The sequence below is a fragment of the Peromyscus leucopus genome, chromosome 1 (assembly GCF_004664715.2).
Source record: "Peromyscus leucopus breed LL Stock chromosome 1, UCI_PerLeu_2.1, whole genome shotgun sequence".
Lineage (NCBI taxonomy): Eukaryota > Metazoa > Chordata > Mammalia > Rodentia > Cricetidae > Peromyscus > Peromyscus leucopus.
The window spans coordinates 57,540,442-57,557,562 of record NC_051063.1 but is presented as its reverse complement, the minus strand read 5'-3'; the positions used below and the strand labels follow the sequence as shown (position 1 = coordinate 57,557,562).

The 17,121-nt window shown below is 41.7% G+C and overlaps 1 protein-coding gene across 1 annotated transcript in view; it reads right to left on the bottom strand.

Moving 5' to 3' along the window:
• The window catches only part of C1H11orf80 (chromosome 1 C11orf80 homolog), a 90,918-nt gene that overhangs the window by 24,024 nt on the left and 49,773 nt on the right, over window positions 1–17,121 (bottom strand). The window contains 6 exon segments of the mRNA XM_028892785.2: window positions 2,434–2,580; window positions 5,529–5,676; window positions 10,840–11,035; window positions 11,611–11,682; window positions 12,007–12,062; window positions 16,110–16,193. Coding sequence (XP_028748618.1) covers window positions 2,434–2,580; window positions 5,529–5,676; window positions 10,840–11,035; window positions 11,611–11,682; window positions 12,007–12,062; window positions 16,110–16,193 — 703 coding nt within the window.

Genomic DNA, 17,121 nt, shown 5'->3' with positions numbered 1-17,121 from the left:
CAGTGAATTTTTTAAAAATTGTTTATTTATTTATTTATCTAATGTGCATTGGTGTTTTGCCTGCATGTATATCTGTGTGAGGGTGATGGATCTCTTGGAACTGGAGTTACAGACAGTTGTGAACTGCCACGTGGGTGTTGGGAATTGAGCTCAGGTCCTCTGGAAGAGCAGCCAGTGCTCTTAACCACTGAGCCATCTCTCCAGACCCTTAGCAGTGAATTTTTAAGGTATTGTTTGTTTGTTGTTGTTGTTGTTGTTTCGAGACAGGGTCTCTCTGTGTAGTCCTGACTGTCCTGGAACTCACTCTACAGACCAGGCTGGCCTTTAACTCACAGAGATCTGCCTCTCCCTCCTAAGTGTGTACCACCATTGCCTAGCAGCAGTGAATTTTTAAATCTAAAACTGAGTATAACTACTGGGAAGTTGTAAGCCTGTAGAGATATGCTACACAGAGGTGTATAAATTATCCCAGTACAACAAAAATGATAAGTCACACTGTTTTCAAAGCGTCTGAGTTCTTTGGGTATATTCAATAGGACTCAGAACATGGTGTCAAACTCAAATTATCCTCTGGCAAGCATTTTAAAAATGCCAGAAAGTAACAGATCTTAAGTCTCAGGCGGGCATTAGCCTCTGAAGGGCCTTTGATATCTCCTAGTTTAACAACTCACGTTAAAGATTGAAAAGGGAGGTTCGGATGACTTATGTGACTTGATTTTCAAACGTCTCTGAGGAAGCTGGCATCAGAGCACACAGGAAAACCACCCAGAAGTCCTCTCCACTGCGGCCCTCGTCAGTTTGTCCACGTGTGCACACTCTCTAGAACCCTCACCAAACTCCCCTCCCCCGAACTTCACAAACCCGGGCCTCTTTTCTTTTCCATTCTCTTGTTCTTAATCAATGAGGCAAGGGCACCAAAGAACATTGGCTTCTCAGAGTTGACAGCCTGAGCCCAGGAGAGCAGTGCTTCCTCCTCAGGGTGCACACACACAGGGAAAGCAGGAAGAGGTTCGGAAGGCAGGCAGACAGCAGGAAGAATCAAGCTCATATCTGACAGCACAAATAATTGGCATCAGTCACTGACAGCGCTTCTGACTGCATTATAAGCAGTCTTGCTTCACCCATGATGCAGTGGGAACTAATACCACACCACAGGAACACAACGAGGGCAGAGCCCGCCATGTCTCACGGAGAAAGGAGTACCCAAAAGGAGGCGTACAGGTCTTTCCTGAAGCATGTCTAGGTGCTGTTTCTTGTAACTTTCCTCAGTTTAGGAATGTGTTATCAACTCTTTTTTTTTTTTTTTTGGTTTTTCTTTTTCTTTTTTTTTTCCCTTTTATTTTATTTTACAGTACCATTCAGTTCTACATAACAGCCACAGATTCCCTTGTTCTCCCCCTTTCTGCCCCCCTCCCCTTCCCCCCAGCCCACCCCCTATTCCTACCTCCTCCAGGGCAAAGCCTCCCCAGAGGACTGAGATCGACCTGGTAGACTCAGTCCAGGCAGGTCCAGTCCCCTCCTCCCAGATTGAGCCAAGCATCCCTGCCTACGTCCCAGGTTTCAAACAGCTGTTATCAACTCTTAAAACTTACTTCTCAGGAGGCTGGAGAGATGGCTCAGTGGTTAAGAGCAGTGGCTGTTTTCTTCCAGAAGACCTGGGTTCAATTCCCAGCACCCACATAGCAGCTCACAACTGTCTGTAATTCCAGTTCCAGGGGACCCAGAACCTTTACACAGACTCATCAATGCAAATAAATAAATCATTAAAAAAAAAATCTTACTTCACAGGGGCTCCTTGGATTAAAGCATGTGATTAAAACACTCAAAGGCTTCCAAATTTTACCACATCTGAGGGTCACTTGAGAATCAAGTTATGGAAATATATGTTTCAACCATTCCAGATTTTTATAATATATAGCAAAATAATAAATTAATATTGACCCAGGAAACTGTACATCTTCAAATAACCTAGGTGATTCAGATATTTGTTATGTGGCCCACAAACTAAAAGCACCACGTTACCCATAAGGAGGAGAACCTAATAGGTGCACCTAATAGACACATACCAAGCACTCCTAACTGCACTTGCACAGAAACAGGCTTCTTCCCTTGACTCAATCTAGAAAGGCAGTGACAATTCTTTTTTTTTTTTTTTTTTTTTTTCCCCAGACAGGGTTTCTCTGTGTAGTTTTGGAGCCTGTCCTGGATCTCGCTCTGTAGACCAGGCTGGCTTTGAACTCAGAGATCCATCTGGCTCTGCCTCCTGAGTGCTGGGATCAAAGGTGTGTGCCACAACTGCCTGGGGCTGATAATTCTTTACAGATTACACAAATACCCAGTTTAGGCAGATATATGCATTATGCATATAGCCCTTTCTTTATCCACTTAGCACTTGGCACACCCAACCTGGCTGCTGCGTTTTCCTACACATACCCCAGATTTCCACCTGCTGGACTGGGAATCCACTGTGGAAATCCACAAATAGGAAAAGTAGCAGAACCGGTCCCTGTGAGTCCATATCCTGAGACTGATTCCCCTCACTGGATTTCACTTGATAACTCACATCTGGAAGCACCAAATCTAAATAAAAAGATAAAAGAGAAATTTGTAAGGTAAGCCCCTTATACACTAAGTGACCCAGAACCTTATCCTGACCAAGAAGGAACTACTAGGTCTAAATTCAAACATTCAGTTCCTCTCTTGAATCTGCTCCTCCACCCACATTATGGAAACAAAATAATAATGACTTATATGAAGAACATTAAAATAGCCATGTATGTAAAATACAAAGGAAATAGCACCCTTGTGCATTTGCTATGGAAGCATTACATAATAAATTCATTTATTTCTTGTATAACTTTTTTTTTGAGAAAGGATCTCACTATGTAGTACTGGCTGGCCTGAAACTTGATAATGTAAACCAGGCTGGGTTTGAACTCAGAATATTCACCTACCTTTGCTTCCAAAGTGTTGGGATTAAAGGTATGGACCACCACACCTGGCCTTCTTGTGGACTTCTCTTAAACTAATTTATCTAACTTTATTTTATGTGCATTGATGTGAGGGTGTCAGATCCCCTGGAACTAGAGTTACAGACAGGTGTGAGCTGCCATGTGGGTGTTGGGAATTGAACCCAGGTCCTCTGGAAGAGTAGCTAGTGCTTTTAACCATAGAGCCATCTATCCAGCTCAATTTTTTTTTTGAGACAGGGTTTCTTTGTGTAACTTTGCGCCTTTCCTGGATCTCACTCTGTAGACCAGGCTGGCCTCGAACTCACAGAAATCGGCCTGCCTCTCCCTCCTGAGTGCTAGGATTAAAGGCATGCGCCACCACCGCCCGGCCCAGCTCAAAATTTTTTTAAAAAAATTATTTTATATATCAGTATCTGCTTGTATGTATGCATATGTACCACATATGTGCAATGCCTGTAGAGATCAGAAGAGGGTGTCAGATCCTCTGGAACTGGAGTTACAGGCAGTTGTGAGCTACCACATGGGTGCTGGGAACTGAGTCCTCTGCAAGAGCAGCAAATAACTACTCCTCACTAGTCCCTTCTCTAGTCCCTTCCTGTGGACCTTTCTAAGGTAGGTGTGGCAAGTAAGAGTCAGAGGTCAGCTTCAAACCTGAGTAATGATAGTCTAGGTAACTTGTGCTACATGCCAGGTGCCATGTTAAATTCCTTGTATGTCCTTTCTCAAGATTTAGACTTCATAACACTCAAGTAAGACCTATTGTTATGACCTTTTACAAGTAAGAAAAGAGGCTCAGTCTGGTTAAATGCTTTGTCCAATATGAGCTTGTGAATGGTAGAACTGAGTGATAGATCTAGCCAGATCAACTCAAAAGCTGTGTTCCTAAGTACTAGTCAGACCCTTTAAGGCTCCATAAGGGTAGTCCCACACCCAGATCCACAGTGGAAAGTATCTTCTATGGATCCTAGTTCTGTCCTTTAAGAACTGAAGGAGGGAGCATGGTGTGGCAGCTTGCTCCTATAATATTAGTACTTGGGAAACCAAATACCAGTACAAGAAGGACTACAGCAAGCTGAGGACGGCCTATGCTATACAATTTGACAGTGTGTGACCCTGTCTCAAATAACAAAAAAGAAATGAATGTGAGAAACGAGGGGAGTTTTCTGTATTTATTCATTCACGAAGTTAACTGACCAAAGTTAAGACACAGTGAACTGTAGAAACAATGGAAACCAGTAAAGTCTAAGAATGAGAGAAAGGGGCAAAGAGATGATGAGGCTGGGGCTGTAGCTCAGTTGGTAGAGTGCTGCCTAGCATACATGAAACTCTGAGTTCATCCCCAGCACTGTATAAATCAGGCCTAGTGACACATGCCTGTAACCCAGCACTTAAGAGGCAGAAGCAGGATTAGAAGTTCAAGGTCATTCTTGGCTTCACATCAAATTGGAGGCCAACATAGACTATAATAAAATTCAATCTCAATTGTTTTTAAAAGTAAGATCCTAGAAATCCAGTTAGGTCTCCCTTCTAGTCAAGACCCATGACACCCCACATGTTAAGACTGCAAATTGTTTCCTCTCAAAACTACATACTTCCAGAGACTGTCCAAGGATGCTTCCTCTCATCCCACCCTCTGGGATGGGATGTGTTCTCAAGGACAAAGACCCTTCTCTAGAGGCTGATTTCTTAGATACCCTCAAGATGCTGCCTTATCCCAAGATGCAGCAATCTTTTCATGCTAGTGAAAATCCTAGAACATCCCTTTCTCTACTGGCCATTTTCCATAGGGCTCAAATACTCAAACTCAGAACTGTAAACCTCCAAGACCTTCACCATGGTTGCAGTTGTATTTATTGATCCAGTCATTAACCATTCAATTTCTAATAAGTATGCGACTTGTCTTATGTGTATGTGTTTGTGCATCCATGTGCCATGGTGCATGTGTGGAAGTCAGAAGACAACTTGTAAGCTAGATCTCTCCTACCCTGTGGATCCCAGGGATAAAACTCAGGTAGTTAGGGCCTGATAGCAGGTACCTTTGAGCCATCTTGCTGGTTCTAACTTTTCAACATTTAGTACAACTTACCCAAAATTAACGTGGTTCGACCCTACATGAGTACCACAGCCAGCTTTCTAGGTTTAATGTTATTAAAGCTGGTATTTGTGTTGCATTTAATTTCTTCTAAGTAGTTTTCTGTGCACTAACACTCATTTAAATAGGAATCATTTCTCTTCCACATACAGAAGAGTCTTTGTTTCCTCATCTACTGTTCTAAAGCTTCCAAACTGACAGATGAAAGTACAACATTTGTCCAAGAAGAGCCCTGGGAAAAGGTGAAGTGAGAAAAGTGTCAGACTCCATGACAAAGCAGGCTCTCACTGAGCTATGTGTGGGACACACTGCCTTGTTCTAAGTGGACTCTCAAATGTGGTCAAATCCCCATTCTCTTGTCAACCAATGTATTACTAGGTCCTATTTTCACAGACATCTGCTTATATATTCATTTCTCTAATTCTTTGGGTTTCTAAATTTTGGTGCAAAATGTAGATACATACCTGTATCCAAATTGAGATCCAAAGTGGGTACCATAAACAAATTGTGTTTCTTCCAGTCAATGAAATAAGAGGTATCTCTGAAGACAGTGGTACTTGGCTGCTCCTGATCTGATATCAGAGGTAGACCCAAAGGTCCATACAGAAATATGTATAGCTGCTAAAGAAAACTGTCAAACTTTTCTTATAACTACGCATTCATATAAAACAAACTTACATACTGGCCTGGTTCACACTCCAGGAATATACACATATGCTATACAATTGCGTATTTAGCTTTTCCACAACAAAGACAGGTATGATGCACGGGAGATCTACCAGAATCCTCAGACTTACTTTTGCAGGGTATTAATGAGTGACAATTTATTGATCCATCTTATTCACCTGATCATAAATTTGAGTGGCACTACAAGTTAAACACAATGCTAGGATCTGGAGGTATGAAGATGAGTAACTAGATCCAGTATCTGTGCTCAAGTTTTACCACATTTTATTATTGTAGACACATAAAACCTAGTAAATTTCAGTATAAAGTAGTGCACGCTTGGGTAGAACTGCATACAAAGAGGTATTTTCTAGAAAAGAATTGAGTGCATTTGGATTGAGAGAAACCTCCTCTTACTTTATCCAACCCTATTTCTCACCAAGACAAAGGCCTGGAAATAATCACTCCCCTCTGGACTTTTTGCTTTTTTGTTTGCTTGGGTTTTTTTTTTTTTTGAGACAGAGTTTCTCTGTGTAGTTTTGGTGCCTGCCCTAGATCTTGCTCTGTAGACCAGGCTGGCCTCAAACTCACAAAGATCCACCTGACTCTGTCTCCCGAGCGCTGGGATTAAAGGCGTGCACCACCACCCTGGCAACTTTTGCTTTCTTATGCTCATGCCCCGAATAGGGTTTCTCAATATGTATCAGCACTTGACACTTGGAGGCAGATTTTCCTTGTTGGGGAGGGGCTGTTTATATACTATAGAACGAAATGTTTTAGAAAGTCACAGAACAAAGGGAGGCCGAACACTAAAAGTCTCCTTCACAGACCTCAGCAGCCATTAGCACAGGAACTGAGGCCACCACACTCATTGTCCAGGCTCAGAGGATCTTTGAGTTGCTTCACATACAATGTGAACAATTTAAAAAAAATAGAGTGTCTAGAGTCCAAGCATATGGTTGTCCAAGCATATTTTTTCTGCATATCCCTAGCTGTCCTAGAATTCACTCTGTAGACCAGGCTGGCCCTCAACTCAGAAATCTGCCTGCCTCCACCTCCTGAGTGCTGGGATTAGAGGCATGCACCATCACTGCTCAGCTGGTGTTTTACTTTTAAAAATCATTTTCATTTTATTTGTATGGGTGTCAAATTGCTCTGATTGGTCAATAAATAAAACACTGATTGGCCAGTGGCCAGGCAGGAAGTAGGTGGGACAGGGAGAGAGGAGAATTCTGGGAAGCAGAAGGCTGAGGGAGGGAGACACTGCCAGCTGCCGCCATGACCAGCAGCATGTGAAGACACCGGTAAGCCAGCAGCCACGTGGCAAGGTATAGATTTATGGAAATGGATTAATTTAGCTGTTAGCAAGAAGCCTGCCACGGCCATACAGTTTATAAGCAATATAAGTCTACGTGTTTACTTGGTTGGGTCTGAGCGGCTGTGGGACTGGCGGGTGACAAAGATTTGTCCTGACTGTGGGCAAGGCAGGACAACTCTAGGTACAGTGTTTTGTCTGCATGCTGTTTGGCTCATGCATGAAGTGCCTGTAAAGGCCAGAAAGGGCATCAGGTCCCCTGGAACTGGCGTTACAGACAGTAGTGCACTGCTATGTGGGAGCTGGGAATTGAACTCTGGAAAAACTGCCAGTGTTCTTAACCACTAAGCCATCTCTCAAGCCCTACCTTCCTTTAAGGCAGGGTTTCATGTAGCTAGCCTGGCCTCAAGCTATGTATGTAGCCAAGGATGGCCTTGAACTTTTGATCCTGTATTCACCTCCTGAGTGCTGAGATTACAGGTTTATACCACTATGCTCAGTTTATGTAGTACGGAAGTCCAAATTGCAGGGCTTTAAGCACACTAGTCAAACACTTTACTGACTGAACTATATTACTAGCCCTTAATTGGACACTTAAAACCATTTACATTTAATATGAACACAGCCATGGTATTAAAACCCCTTGTTATATGTTTTCCATTTGTTCTCTTTACTATTTTTGGACTCTGTTTTGGATTGAGTATTCTATCTCTGTTTTGACATATTAGTCATGACTCATTGCTTTAGGCTTTAAAATTTTAATAGGAGTCAACGGTTGACATATATAGAAGAATCCAACAATACACTTCCATTTCTTCCTGACTGGCTCCATGTTATTGTTGTCAAGTAAGATTTGAAGGTGGATCAAGATATATTATATACATGCATAAAATTGTCAAAGTGTACTTTGTCTTTTGGTTTTTCGAGACAGGGTTTCTCTGTGTAGCACAGGCTATCCTGGAATTTACTCTGTGCTGGCCTAGAACTCACAGAGATCTGCCCGTCTCCGCCTCCTGAATACTGGGATCAAATGTATACATCACCACCACCCAGCTAAAAAATACAAATTTTAAAGGATTTCCTTAAGCATTTTTATAATACTGCTTATTAGTGGATTCCTGACTCTTTTGAATGCCTGAAAAAGTCTTATTCTTGAATTCATTGGTTTTTGTTCAGAGGTGGGAGGGTTCTGGGGGGAGGTTCTCACTCTGCATCCAAGGCATTTTCCAGCTTCAGGATCCCATGTTCTGGAATTACAAGAATGAGCCCTCAGGACCAGCCCTTGTCTCCACTTTGTGTGTTTGTGTGTGCATGTGGAGGTCAGAGGACAACTTGGATGTCATCCTTCAGATACCATCCATCCTGTTTTGAAACAGTGTCTCCCTTGCCTCAAATTTGTCAATTAAGTGAGGCTGGACAGCTAGTGAGCCCCAAGGATCCAACCATTATTTGGGAAACTCCAATCTGATGCCATGAAATATGAATTTTTCCATTTAGCCTGACAGGGATGAGAACTGTCCTGGCTATGTGTGGGCCAGCACTGGCCTATGGAGCTCTGAATCTGTGCATTTCTCTTCTGTTTTCTTGTAAGTTCTAGCTGCCTGGCTCTCAAATCATCTCTTCTCAGATCCACCAGACTCTAGGTGAGTGTCCCTGCCTGCTCCACAACCTGGAGATTCTCTCTGGCAGTCTGGCAAGGCAATCTAGGTTTTCTCTTTAGAACACTGTTCTACACAATGTGTTATATAACAGCCTTATTATTTGCCTTGACAAAAGAGTGGTCATCTACTTTGGGTTGAACAATTTTTTTTCACCCATAGTTTTGGGGTTCTGTTTTCTAGGGTCATTGTAGAGGTCACACTGGGATTAAAATAATGGTAATGGAGAAAGGACAGCATTTACTTTTATCATGAAAATTAGCTGATAGGAAAACAGACAGCAAAGCTTAGGTCTTTCCACATCTCAGCTGCTTATTGACATGTCCTTTGCCTTACAGAAACTTTTCACTTTCATGAGGTCCCATTTATTAATTTCAACCTTTGTGCCTGTGCTACTGGTGTTCTGTTCAGGAAGCTGTCTCCTGTGCCAATATGTTCGAGATTATTTCCCCCTTTCTCTTCTAACAGGTTCAGTGTATCTGGATTTATGTTGAGGTCTTTGATCCACTTGGACTTGAGTTTTATGCAGGGTGATAAATATGGATCAACTTGCATTCTACTACGTGCCAACATCCAGTTAGACCAGCACCATTGTAGAAAATGCTTTCTTTTTCCCATTGTATAATATTGGCGTATTTGTCAAAAATCAGGTGTCCATAAGTGTTTGGATTTATGTCTGGATCTTCAATGAAGTGAGAAACAAAGGGCTGACTATAAAGCATGGTGGAAGACTGGTGAAGCACAAAGGAGGCGAGGAAAAACCAAAAACATTTACCTGCTTTGTGAATAACATTAAACACCTATGGTTTGCAATGATAAGTTAAAATATTATCGCTAATCAGTCCTGGTGGCGGTGATGTACACCTCTAATCCCAGCACTTGGGAAGAAGAGGCAGGTGGATCTCTGTGAGTTAAAGGCCAGCCTGGTGTACAGAGCAAGTTCCAGAACTGCCTAAGCTACATAGAGAAACCTTGTCTCAAAAATTATGTATCTATTGATAATCAATATTTCACTTGTCAAGTCACTGAAAGCATATAATGTCTGATGGTGCCAATTTGACTACTTGCACATGGAAGGTAACCTGGGAAGCTGTACACCCATTGAAGCCATTCATGCCTACACAGCACACACATGTTTATTTTGTGTGGTATTGCATGATGTGGTCATCTACAAAATTTCCATTGTTACAAAAACAAAAACTTAAAACTCATGATGTTTTAAGTAAGTTTACAACTTTGTGCTGGGCCACATTCATGGCTATCCTGGGCCACATGACATTACAGTCTTGGGTTGGACATTCCTGTGTAAGGAGCTTCATGTGGATTATAGTTCTCCACCACTGCAGGAGAAAAATCAATCCACGAGATACTTTCATCTTTACTTTAAAGCTGAGGAAGCAAGAGCTAGGCTGGTTAAACCAGTTGCTTCTAGGGAACAGCATTGACAACCCCATGTCCCAGTCTCAACAAGACAACACTATAGAACATTTACTCATGGGATAAACCAGGGGTGGTGGCTCACATCTCTAGTCCTAGCACTTGGGAGATGGAGGCAGAGGATTGTAAGTCTAAGGGAATCCAAAGCTACTGAGTTTGAATCCAGCCTGGAATATAAGAGACTCCATCGTAAAAACAAACAAACAAACAAAACCACTCCTGCCCCAGGCTCTCCCAGCTTCAGCAATGAACACTGGTTTCCTTATATTAAGTTCTTCAAGCATTAACTCTTGCCTTTCTACACACGTAGTGTGAACTCAGGACTTACTGGCTCTTACTCCACTTCACTCACTTGTTTGGTAATCACTACTTTTCTCCTACAGCACTCCAAACAGGCTCTTGCCAAATCCTTCAGTGTTTTCCCACCATAGAGAACACAGGTCACATTACTTAGTAAGGCATACAAGACCCACCACACTAGACTCCAACCATTTTTTTCTGGTGTCGTCTCTGCCTTTCACTATCTGTTGTTGTATTCAGTTCTTTGGCAAATACTGCAAGCCTAGCATTCACACTGGGTTATACTTTATACAGTCATACAGGGTTACAGAGACATAACTCATATATAAAGACTTGCCTAAAATTAGAATTAAAAACTCATCTTCAAAGGCAATTGGATAGAACCTGTCCAAAGGATATGGAAACTGAAGAAATCCTGTTCAGTTGGCTGAAGAAGCCCTTGGGGCTGGGGCACAGGGCAGCAACTGGAGTCAGTGTCAGTCTGCCCACCGATCCCATGTGGGCCGTGCTGTCAGGGACGGACAGCACTGCTGGATGTCCGAGCACAGGGTGGATTCTGCTGCAGTGTGACCCACTGGAACTCAACTTTGGCTTACTATTAAAAAACATACGAGACAAATTTGACTTTTTCTTCAAGAAATTATTTAATGGGCATTTAAAATTCCTTAACTGCTCAGTATACACATAGCCATACGCCCACCACATTATCTTATCTGCATAAGATCAGAAAAATTGGCATTCCAAAGACTATATCATGGCTCCTGCTTTTGTTGTCTTTCTTGATAGTTTTTTATTCTCAAATCATATTTTCTCCATTACAATTATATTCTATGGTTCTAAGCATATGTTTCCAAAATCACTCAAAGATCAGTATTGTGTGACGACTGTGAGCAAATGGCCTAACACTGGCCCCGTGACACTTCAGAGTCTGCTTCTGGGCACACTATACTTTCCTGTGTAGGTCAGAGGCTGCTGTCAGGTAAGAACAATGAAAAGAATTAGGCTCTCATCCTCTCCAACAAAGAAGGTAGTTGATTTGTTCCCCCACACGCACACAGGTCTCTTCTAAACAAAAGAAATACAAGAAAGGAAGAGAGGAGGGGGATTGGAGGGAGGAGAAAGGGAGAGAAGAGGAAAGGAAAAGGCAAGGAGGCCATTTCTAGCTTCTACCTCACATAATGCTGAAAGCCCACAGCAAGAGTGATGCCATTGGACAGTCTCAAAGTCGGTTCATTCTCTGCCCTGCAAAACAAAACAAAGTCAACTCTCCAACCAGTCTCTAGTTGGCTCATGACTACTACCACCCAGAGATCACTGGAATTCAGCAACCAAAAACCAAAAGGAAAACCACAACTTTTAAGCTTATTCCCCTCAGCGAAAGGGAGAAACATGTAAGGTTAGGTGGAACATATTTATTTGTTAAAAGTTAATATAGAATAAGAAAACGTGAGGGTTTCAGGATTAGTTTCAAAGAGAATTTAGACTAAGAAATCAAACTGTAAACCTGTTGTAAACACAGGCAATCATGCTTAAAAATCATTCAGAGCCATAAAATCATTTACAGACCCAAAGACCTCTGCAGAATGGATCCCATTCACCGTTAAACTGAAATTAAACTTGAGCTGCAAAACAACAGATGAAAGGTTAGATCTCACACTGGTCAGGCCAGTGATTTAAAAACGTCCACACACAGAGTAGCAGAAGCTACAAGAGAAGTGTTGCTCTTCACACACCTAACCTGCTGGACCAAAATAGGCCTGAGTGGAGTGCAGGGACCCCGGGGAACCACCAGAAAAGGACTGAAAACCTCCCCTCCCCTACAGGCCGGAACCCACTAACACTGAAGCTTCGGAGACCAAAGCCCCCACAGCACCACACAGAGCCTTCGAGAGTCAGAGGGAATCTAAGAACTTCATTTTCAACTCAGCACAGTTGTGCAAGCAATTCACTCCACAGACTCTTATTTCTTACTTTCTGTTATTTCTCACACTTGCACGTATGACTCGGGATGGTTTGGCTCTTGTTTGTATTGTTCAGTTTGGTTTCAGGACTGTCCATGCGTCTCACCCAGCTTACCCCGAGGCATACTTTACTATGCTCTTCACCTGCATCTCTTATGCCCCCCCTTATTTCTTTTCCTCTCACCCTTATCTTCTCATTGCACATCTTAACTGTAATCTCCCAGATCTACAACCCCGACTTCACCCTCCCAGCTTCTTTACCTACATCGGTTATTTCAAAGTCTCATCCTTAATTCTGATCCTTTCCCACTCTCCTCCTCTCCTACTTCTAATCTTTTGAAAACTGACTTTAACATTTTCAATGATTTGTATGTGTTCATATTGGTGCAGTGACACCAGAGGCCGGAGTGGGTGTCAGATCCCCTGGGGCTGGCTACAGGTGGTCAGGAGCCACCTGATGTGAGTGCTGGGAACTGAACTCAGGTCCTCCTGCAAAAGCTCGTACTGCTCACCATTTCACACAAGATTAGAAGTTGGAGGGAAAACAATGTGTGCTTAACCATGGAGCAATCTCTCTTGCTCCCAACTCATTTTATTGACTAAAATCTGAGTAGAATCCCTACTATTCTTGGTTGTTTATCTCTACTTCTATGGAGTAAGGGGCCACTGTTGTTAACTGGCTAGAATGGCATTTGCACAGCAGTGTAGAGCAGCTGAGCTGTGGTTGCCCTTCCAGTTAATACCCTAAGAATACAGAACTCATGCCAGGCACCCCTGAGCTGCTGGACTTAGGTATTATTCCCTGAAGTATGTACTGAACTCTATCACATCCAAACCCTACTTGAAAATTGAAAATTCTTCAACTGAAGCAATATAGCTGATTTAAAAAAAAAAAGCAATGAAATAACACCAGATGATAAACCTCAATGCAGTAACATAAGAAACAGAAACAACTAAGACACTATAATGCTTACAAAATTTCTAATCCTATAAAATCTTGTCTAAGGAAAGTGAGGTAGATGAAATCCCAGACAGAATGATTATAAGTGCTCAAAGACACAAACAGAGGAATGAAATAAGGACGGCAATGGATGACATAAAAGAGGGATTCCACAAAAAGAAACACTGAAGGAAAACAAGCCAAAACACTGGATAGAAAAAACCACAGTAAGTCAAATAAAAGAACTCTGGAAAGTCTCTTCAACATAATGTGTTGTAGAGAGAACAAAATATCTGCACTTGAAGACAAAGTGGAGGAACTGGAACAATTCAACAAGGACAGAGGTAAAAGAAGAAGAAAATACCATCAAATAGCCAGCCAGCCAGCCAGACACACGCACGCACGCACGCACGCACACACGCACGCACGCACGCACATGCATAAACCACACCAGAATAACAGTTAAGCAAGAGAAGAAAAGGAAAAACAAATACTACAAAATCAATGAAATGGCAGGAATCAATACACATCTCTCATGAATAACTCTGAATATTAATGGCTTCAATTTCCCCCCAAAAGGAAAAGACTAGTAGATTGGGCCAAAAACTAGGAAAGATTTACTTGTTGGCTCCAAAAACTTCATCTCAAAAGACAGATACTACACCCTTAAGTTGAAGGACAGAAAAAGGTGTTCCAAGTAAATGGACTTAGAAACAAACAGGTGTTGCTGCTCTAATATCTTACGAAACAGACTTCAAACAAAAACTAGTGAAAAAGTCGGGGTGGTGGTGGCACACGCCTTTAATCCCAGCACTCTGGAGGCAGAAGCAGGCAGATATCTGTGAGTTCAAAGCCAGCCTGGGCTACAGAGTGAGTTCCAGGGAAGGCACAAAAGCTACACAGAGAAACCCTGTCTTGAAAAAACAAAAAACAAACAAACAACTAGTGAGAAAAGACACACGAGGCCACTGATTAAGGAAAAAATATGTCAGGAGAATATAACAACTTAAACTTGTGTGCTCCAAATACAGATGCACAACATTTCATGAAACAAATGTAACTAGACGTAAAGTCACAGATTAACTCCAGCACAATAGTGGTGGGTACAAATGACATCATAGATAATGAATTTATCAGAAATCTACAGAATATTCCATACTCAAAATTGCAAGATACAGAGCAGCCTATGGCCCTTTCTCTGAAATACAATATAGGTTAGGACACAAAATCTTAACAAATACAGGAAAACTGAACTAATTCCTTATGTTCTATCTGATCACAATGGACTAACACTACACACCTACAAGAAAAACCTAGAAATACAGACTCATGGAGAGCAGACAACACATTACTGAATGATGAATGGCCCTTGAAGAAATCAAGAAGGAAATCAAGACATTCATTCCTAGAGACAAATGGAAATGAACACAACATACTGAGATATGTGGGACTGTAGTCCTAAGAGAGAAGTTCAAAGCTCCAAGTGACTCCATTAAGAAATCAGGAACAATCTCAAGTGACTTAACAAATGCCTTACACATCCAGAGAAAGAACAAGCTCCATGTCAACAGAAGGAAAGAAGTCACTTATGATCAGGGTAGACACTAACCACATGAAAACAAAAAAAATCCTCACAGTTGGGTCTTTGAGAAGATAAACAAGACATAAAGCCCTAGCCAAATGAACCAACAGAGAAGTATAGATGGAAAAGTAGACTGAAGATAGATGCCCCAATGTTACAAAAGAACTTTGGATGACTGTCCAGACAGCCAGATGTCTCTCTGTCATTTCTAGAATGATGGAAGTTGCTTGCAATGAACTTCTATTTACCCAGATAATATTGTATCCTTCTGGAGTCTTTGATGGAGTTGAAGATTAGATAGTTATAGTTTTCCTTAGTCATGATAAAAGATAAATTAGATATAAAATTTTAGACTTGCAAAAATGGGATGATGATAGAATATTTTATTTAAATTTGCCAAACACAAATAGAATAGATATTGTAACTATAATTCCTGCTTAATAATGTTTTGTTATATGTAGTTTTACTATGTTAAAATGAAAACCTTCCTTTTTGATTAGACAGAAAAGGGGGAAGTGCTGTGGGATGGTCTTTCTGTATGCTGTGAATATGTGTTGCTACCACTGGTTAATAAAGAAGCTGGTCTGGCCTATGGCAAGACATGTTATAGCCAAGCAGGAAATCCAAGCAAAGATATAGGGAGAAGAAAGGCCGAGTAAGGGAAGACACTGTGGGCCGCTGGGGGAGCAAGATGTAATGGAACACAGGTAAAGCCACGAGCTAGTTAGCAATAGCCTGAGCCATAGACCAAACAGTTTGTAATTAATATAAGCCTCTGTGTGTTTATTTGGGACTGAGTGGCTACAGGACACAGGAAAACTTCTGGCTACAGAGAAGACTCAAATGAATAAAACTAGAGATTAAAAAGGGAACTATTACAACAAATGCCTATGCAATTTAGAGAATCATTAGGTCTTATCTTTAAAAAAATGTATGTTCTTCTAAACTAGAAAACCTAAAGCTCATGATCTACCAAAATTAAACCAAGGTGAGCCTGGCGTGGGGGTGCATACCTTTGATTCCATATTCAGGAGGCAGAGGCAGGCAGACTTTTGAGTTCTAGGCCAGCCTGGTCTACATAACAAGATCTAGACCATTCAGGGCTTCTCAGTGAGGTTTTTGTTTTGTTTTTGTTTTAAAGAAACTATAGATAAATTGATTCTATTTAAAGAATGAACAACTTCACCTTGTGATGAACTATGATGATTTTTCGTAAAAAATGCTTTATAACCAGACAGTCTGTCATCAAACTTCGAGGACTTTCATCAACCTGTAACAAGTAAACACAGTCTGTAACTCCATATATATATAAACCCAACAGCACAAATAAGTTAAATAGGCATTTCTTCCTATAAAAGTAAATATTCAGGATATCGCAGTCCACAACTCCAATGGAAGCCCTTGCTCTACCAGAGGCTAAGCCAGCAGCCAGAACCCCATGTAAATGCCCTCCCTCAACTCTCCCAGTGCCTGCCCAGCCCACCCCCAATCAGCCCTCCCCTCCTTGTTACCACATCCTGACTCCCAGAGGACCCTCATCTAGACTAAAGGACACACCGGCTGCCAGAACTTTAGCCCCCAATTTAGGTGGAAACTCCCTGCTTAACCAGAGGCCACCCCAGTCATCTGAAGTCCAGCCTCCAGCTTGGGTGGAGACTGACCTACTCAACCCCAGGACACTCCAGCCAGAAGACCAGAGAGGAAACAGAAACCAAGGGAAGAAAACAGCCATCCAACAAAGGCAAACTAGGAAATTGGCACCTAGACCTATAATCACCTCAAATCAAGATGCCTAGATGCCAGTGTAAGAATACTATTGACAACAGCCAGGGCAATATGTCACCACCAGACCCCAGCTATCCTACTACAGTAAGCCTGAATATTCCAACACAGCTGAAACATAAGAAAACAACCTTAAAACCAACTTTATGAAGATGATAAAGGTCCTTAAAGAGGAAATTAATAAATCCCTTTAAACATCGAGGAAAAGATAAAAATTTGGATAAAAAGGAACAAACCTTCAAGAAAGTCAAGAAAAAACCAAACAGTTGAAGGAAATGAGTAAAACTGTTTAAAACTTGAAACTGGAAATAGAAGCAATAAAGAAAATACAAACAGGGAATTCTGGAAATGGAAAATCTAGGTAAGTGAATAGGAACTACAGACATCATCAATCACTACAGCAAACATCACCAACA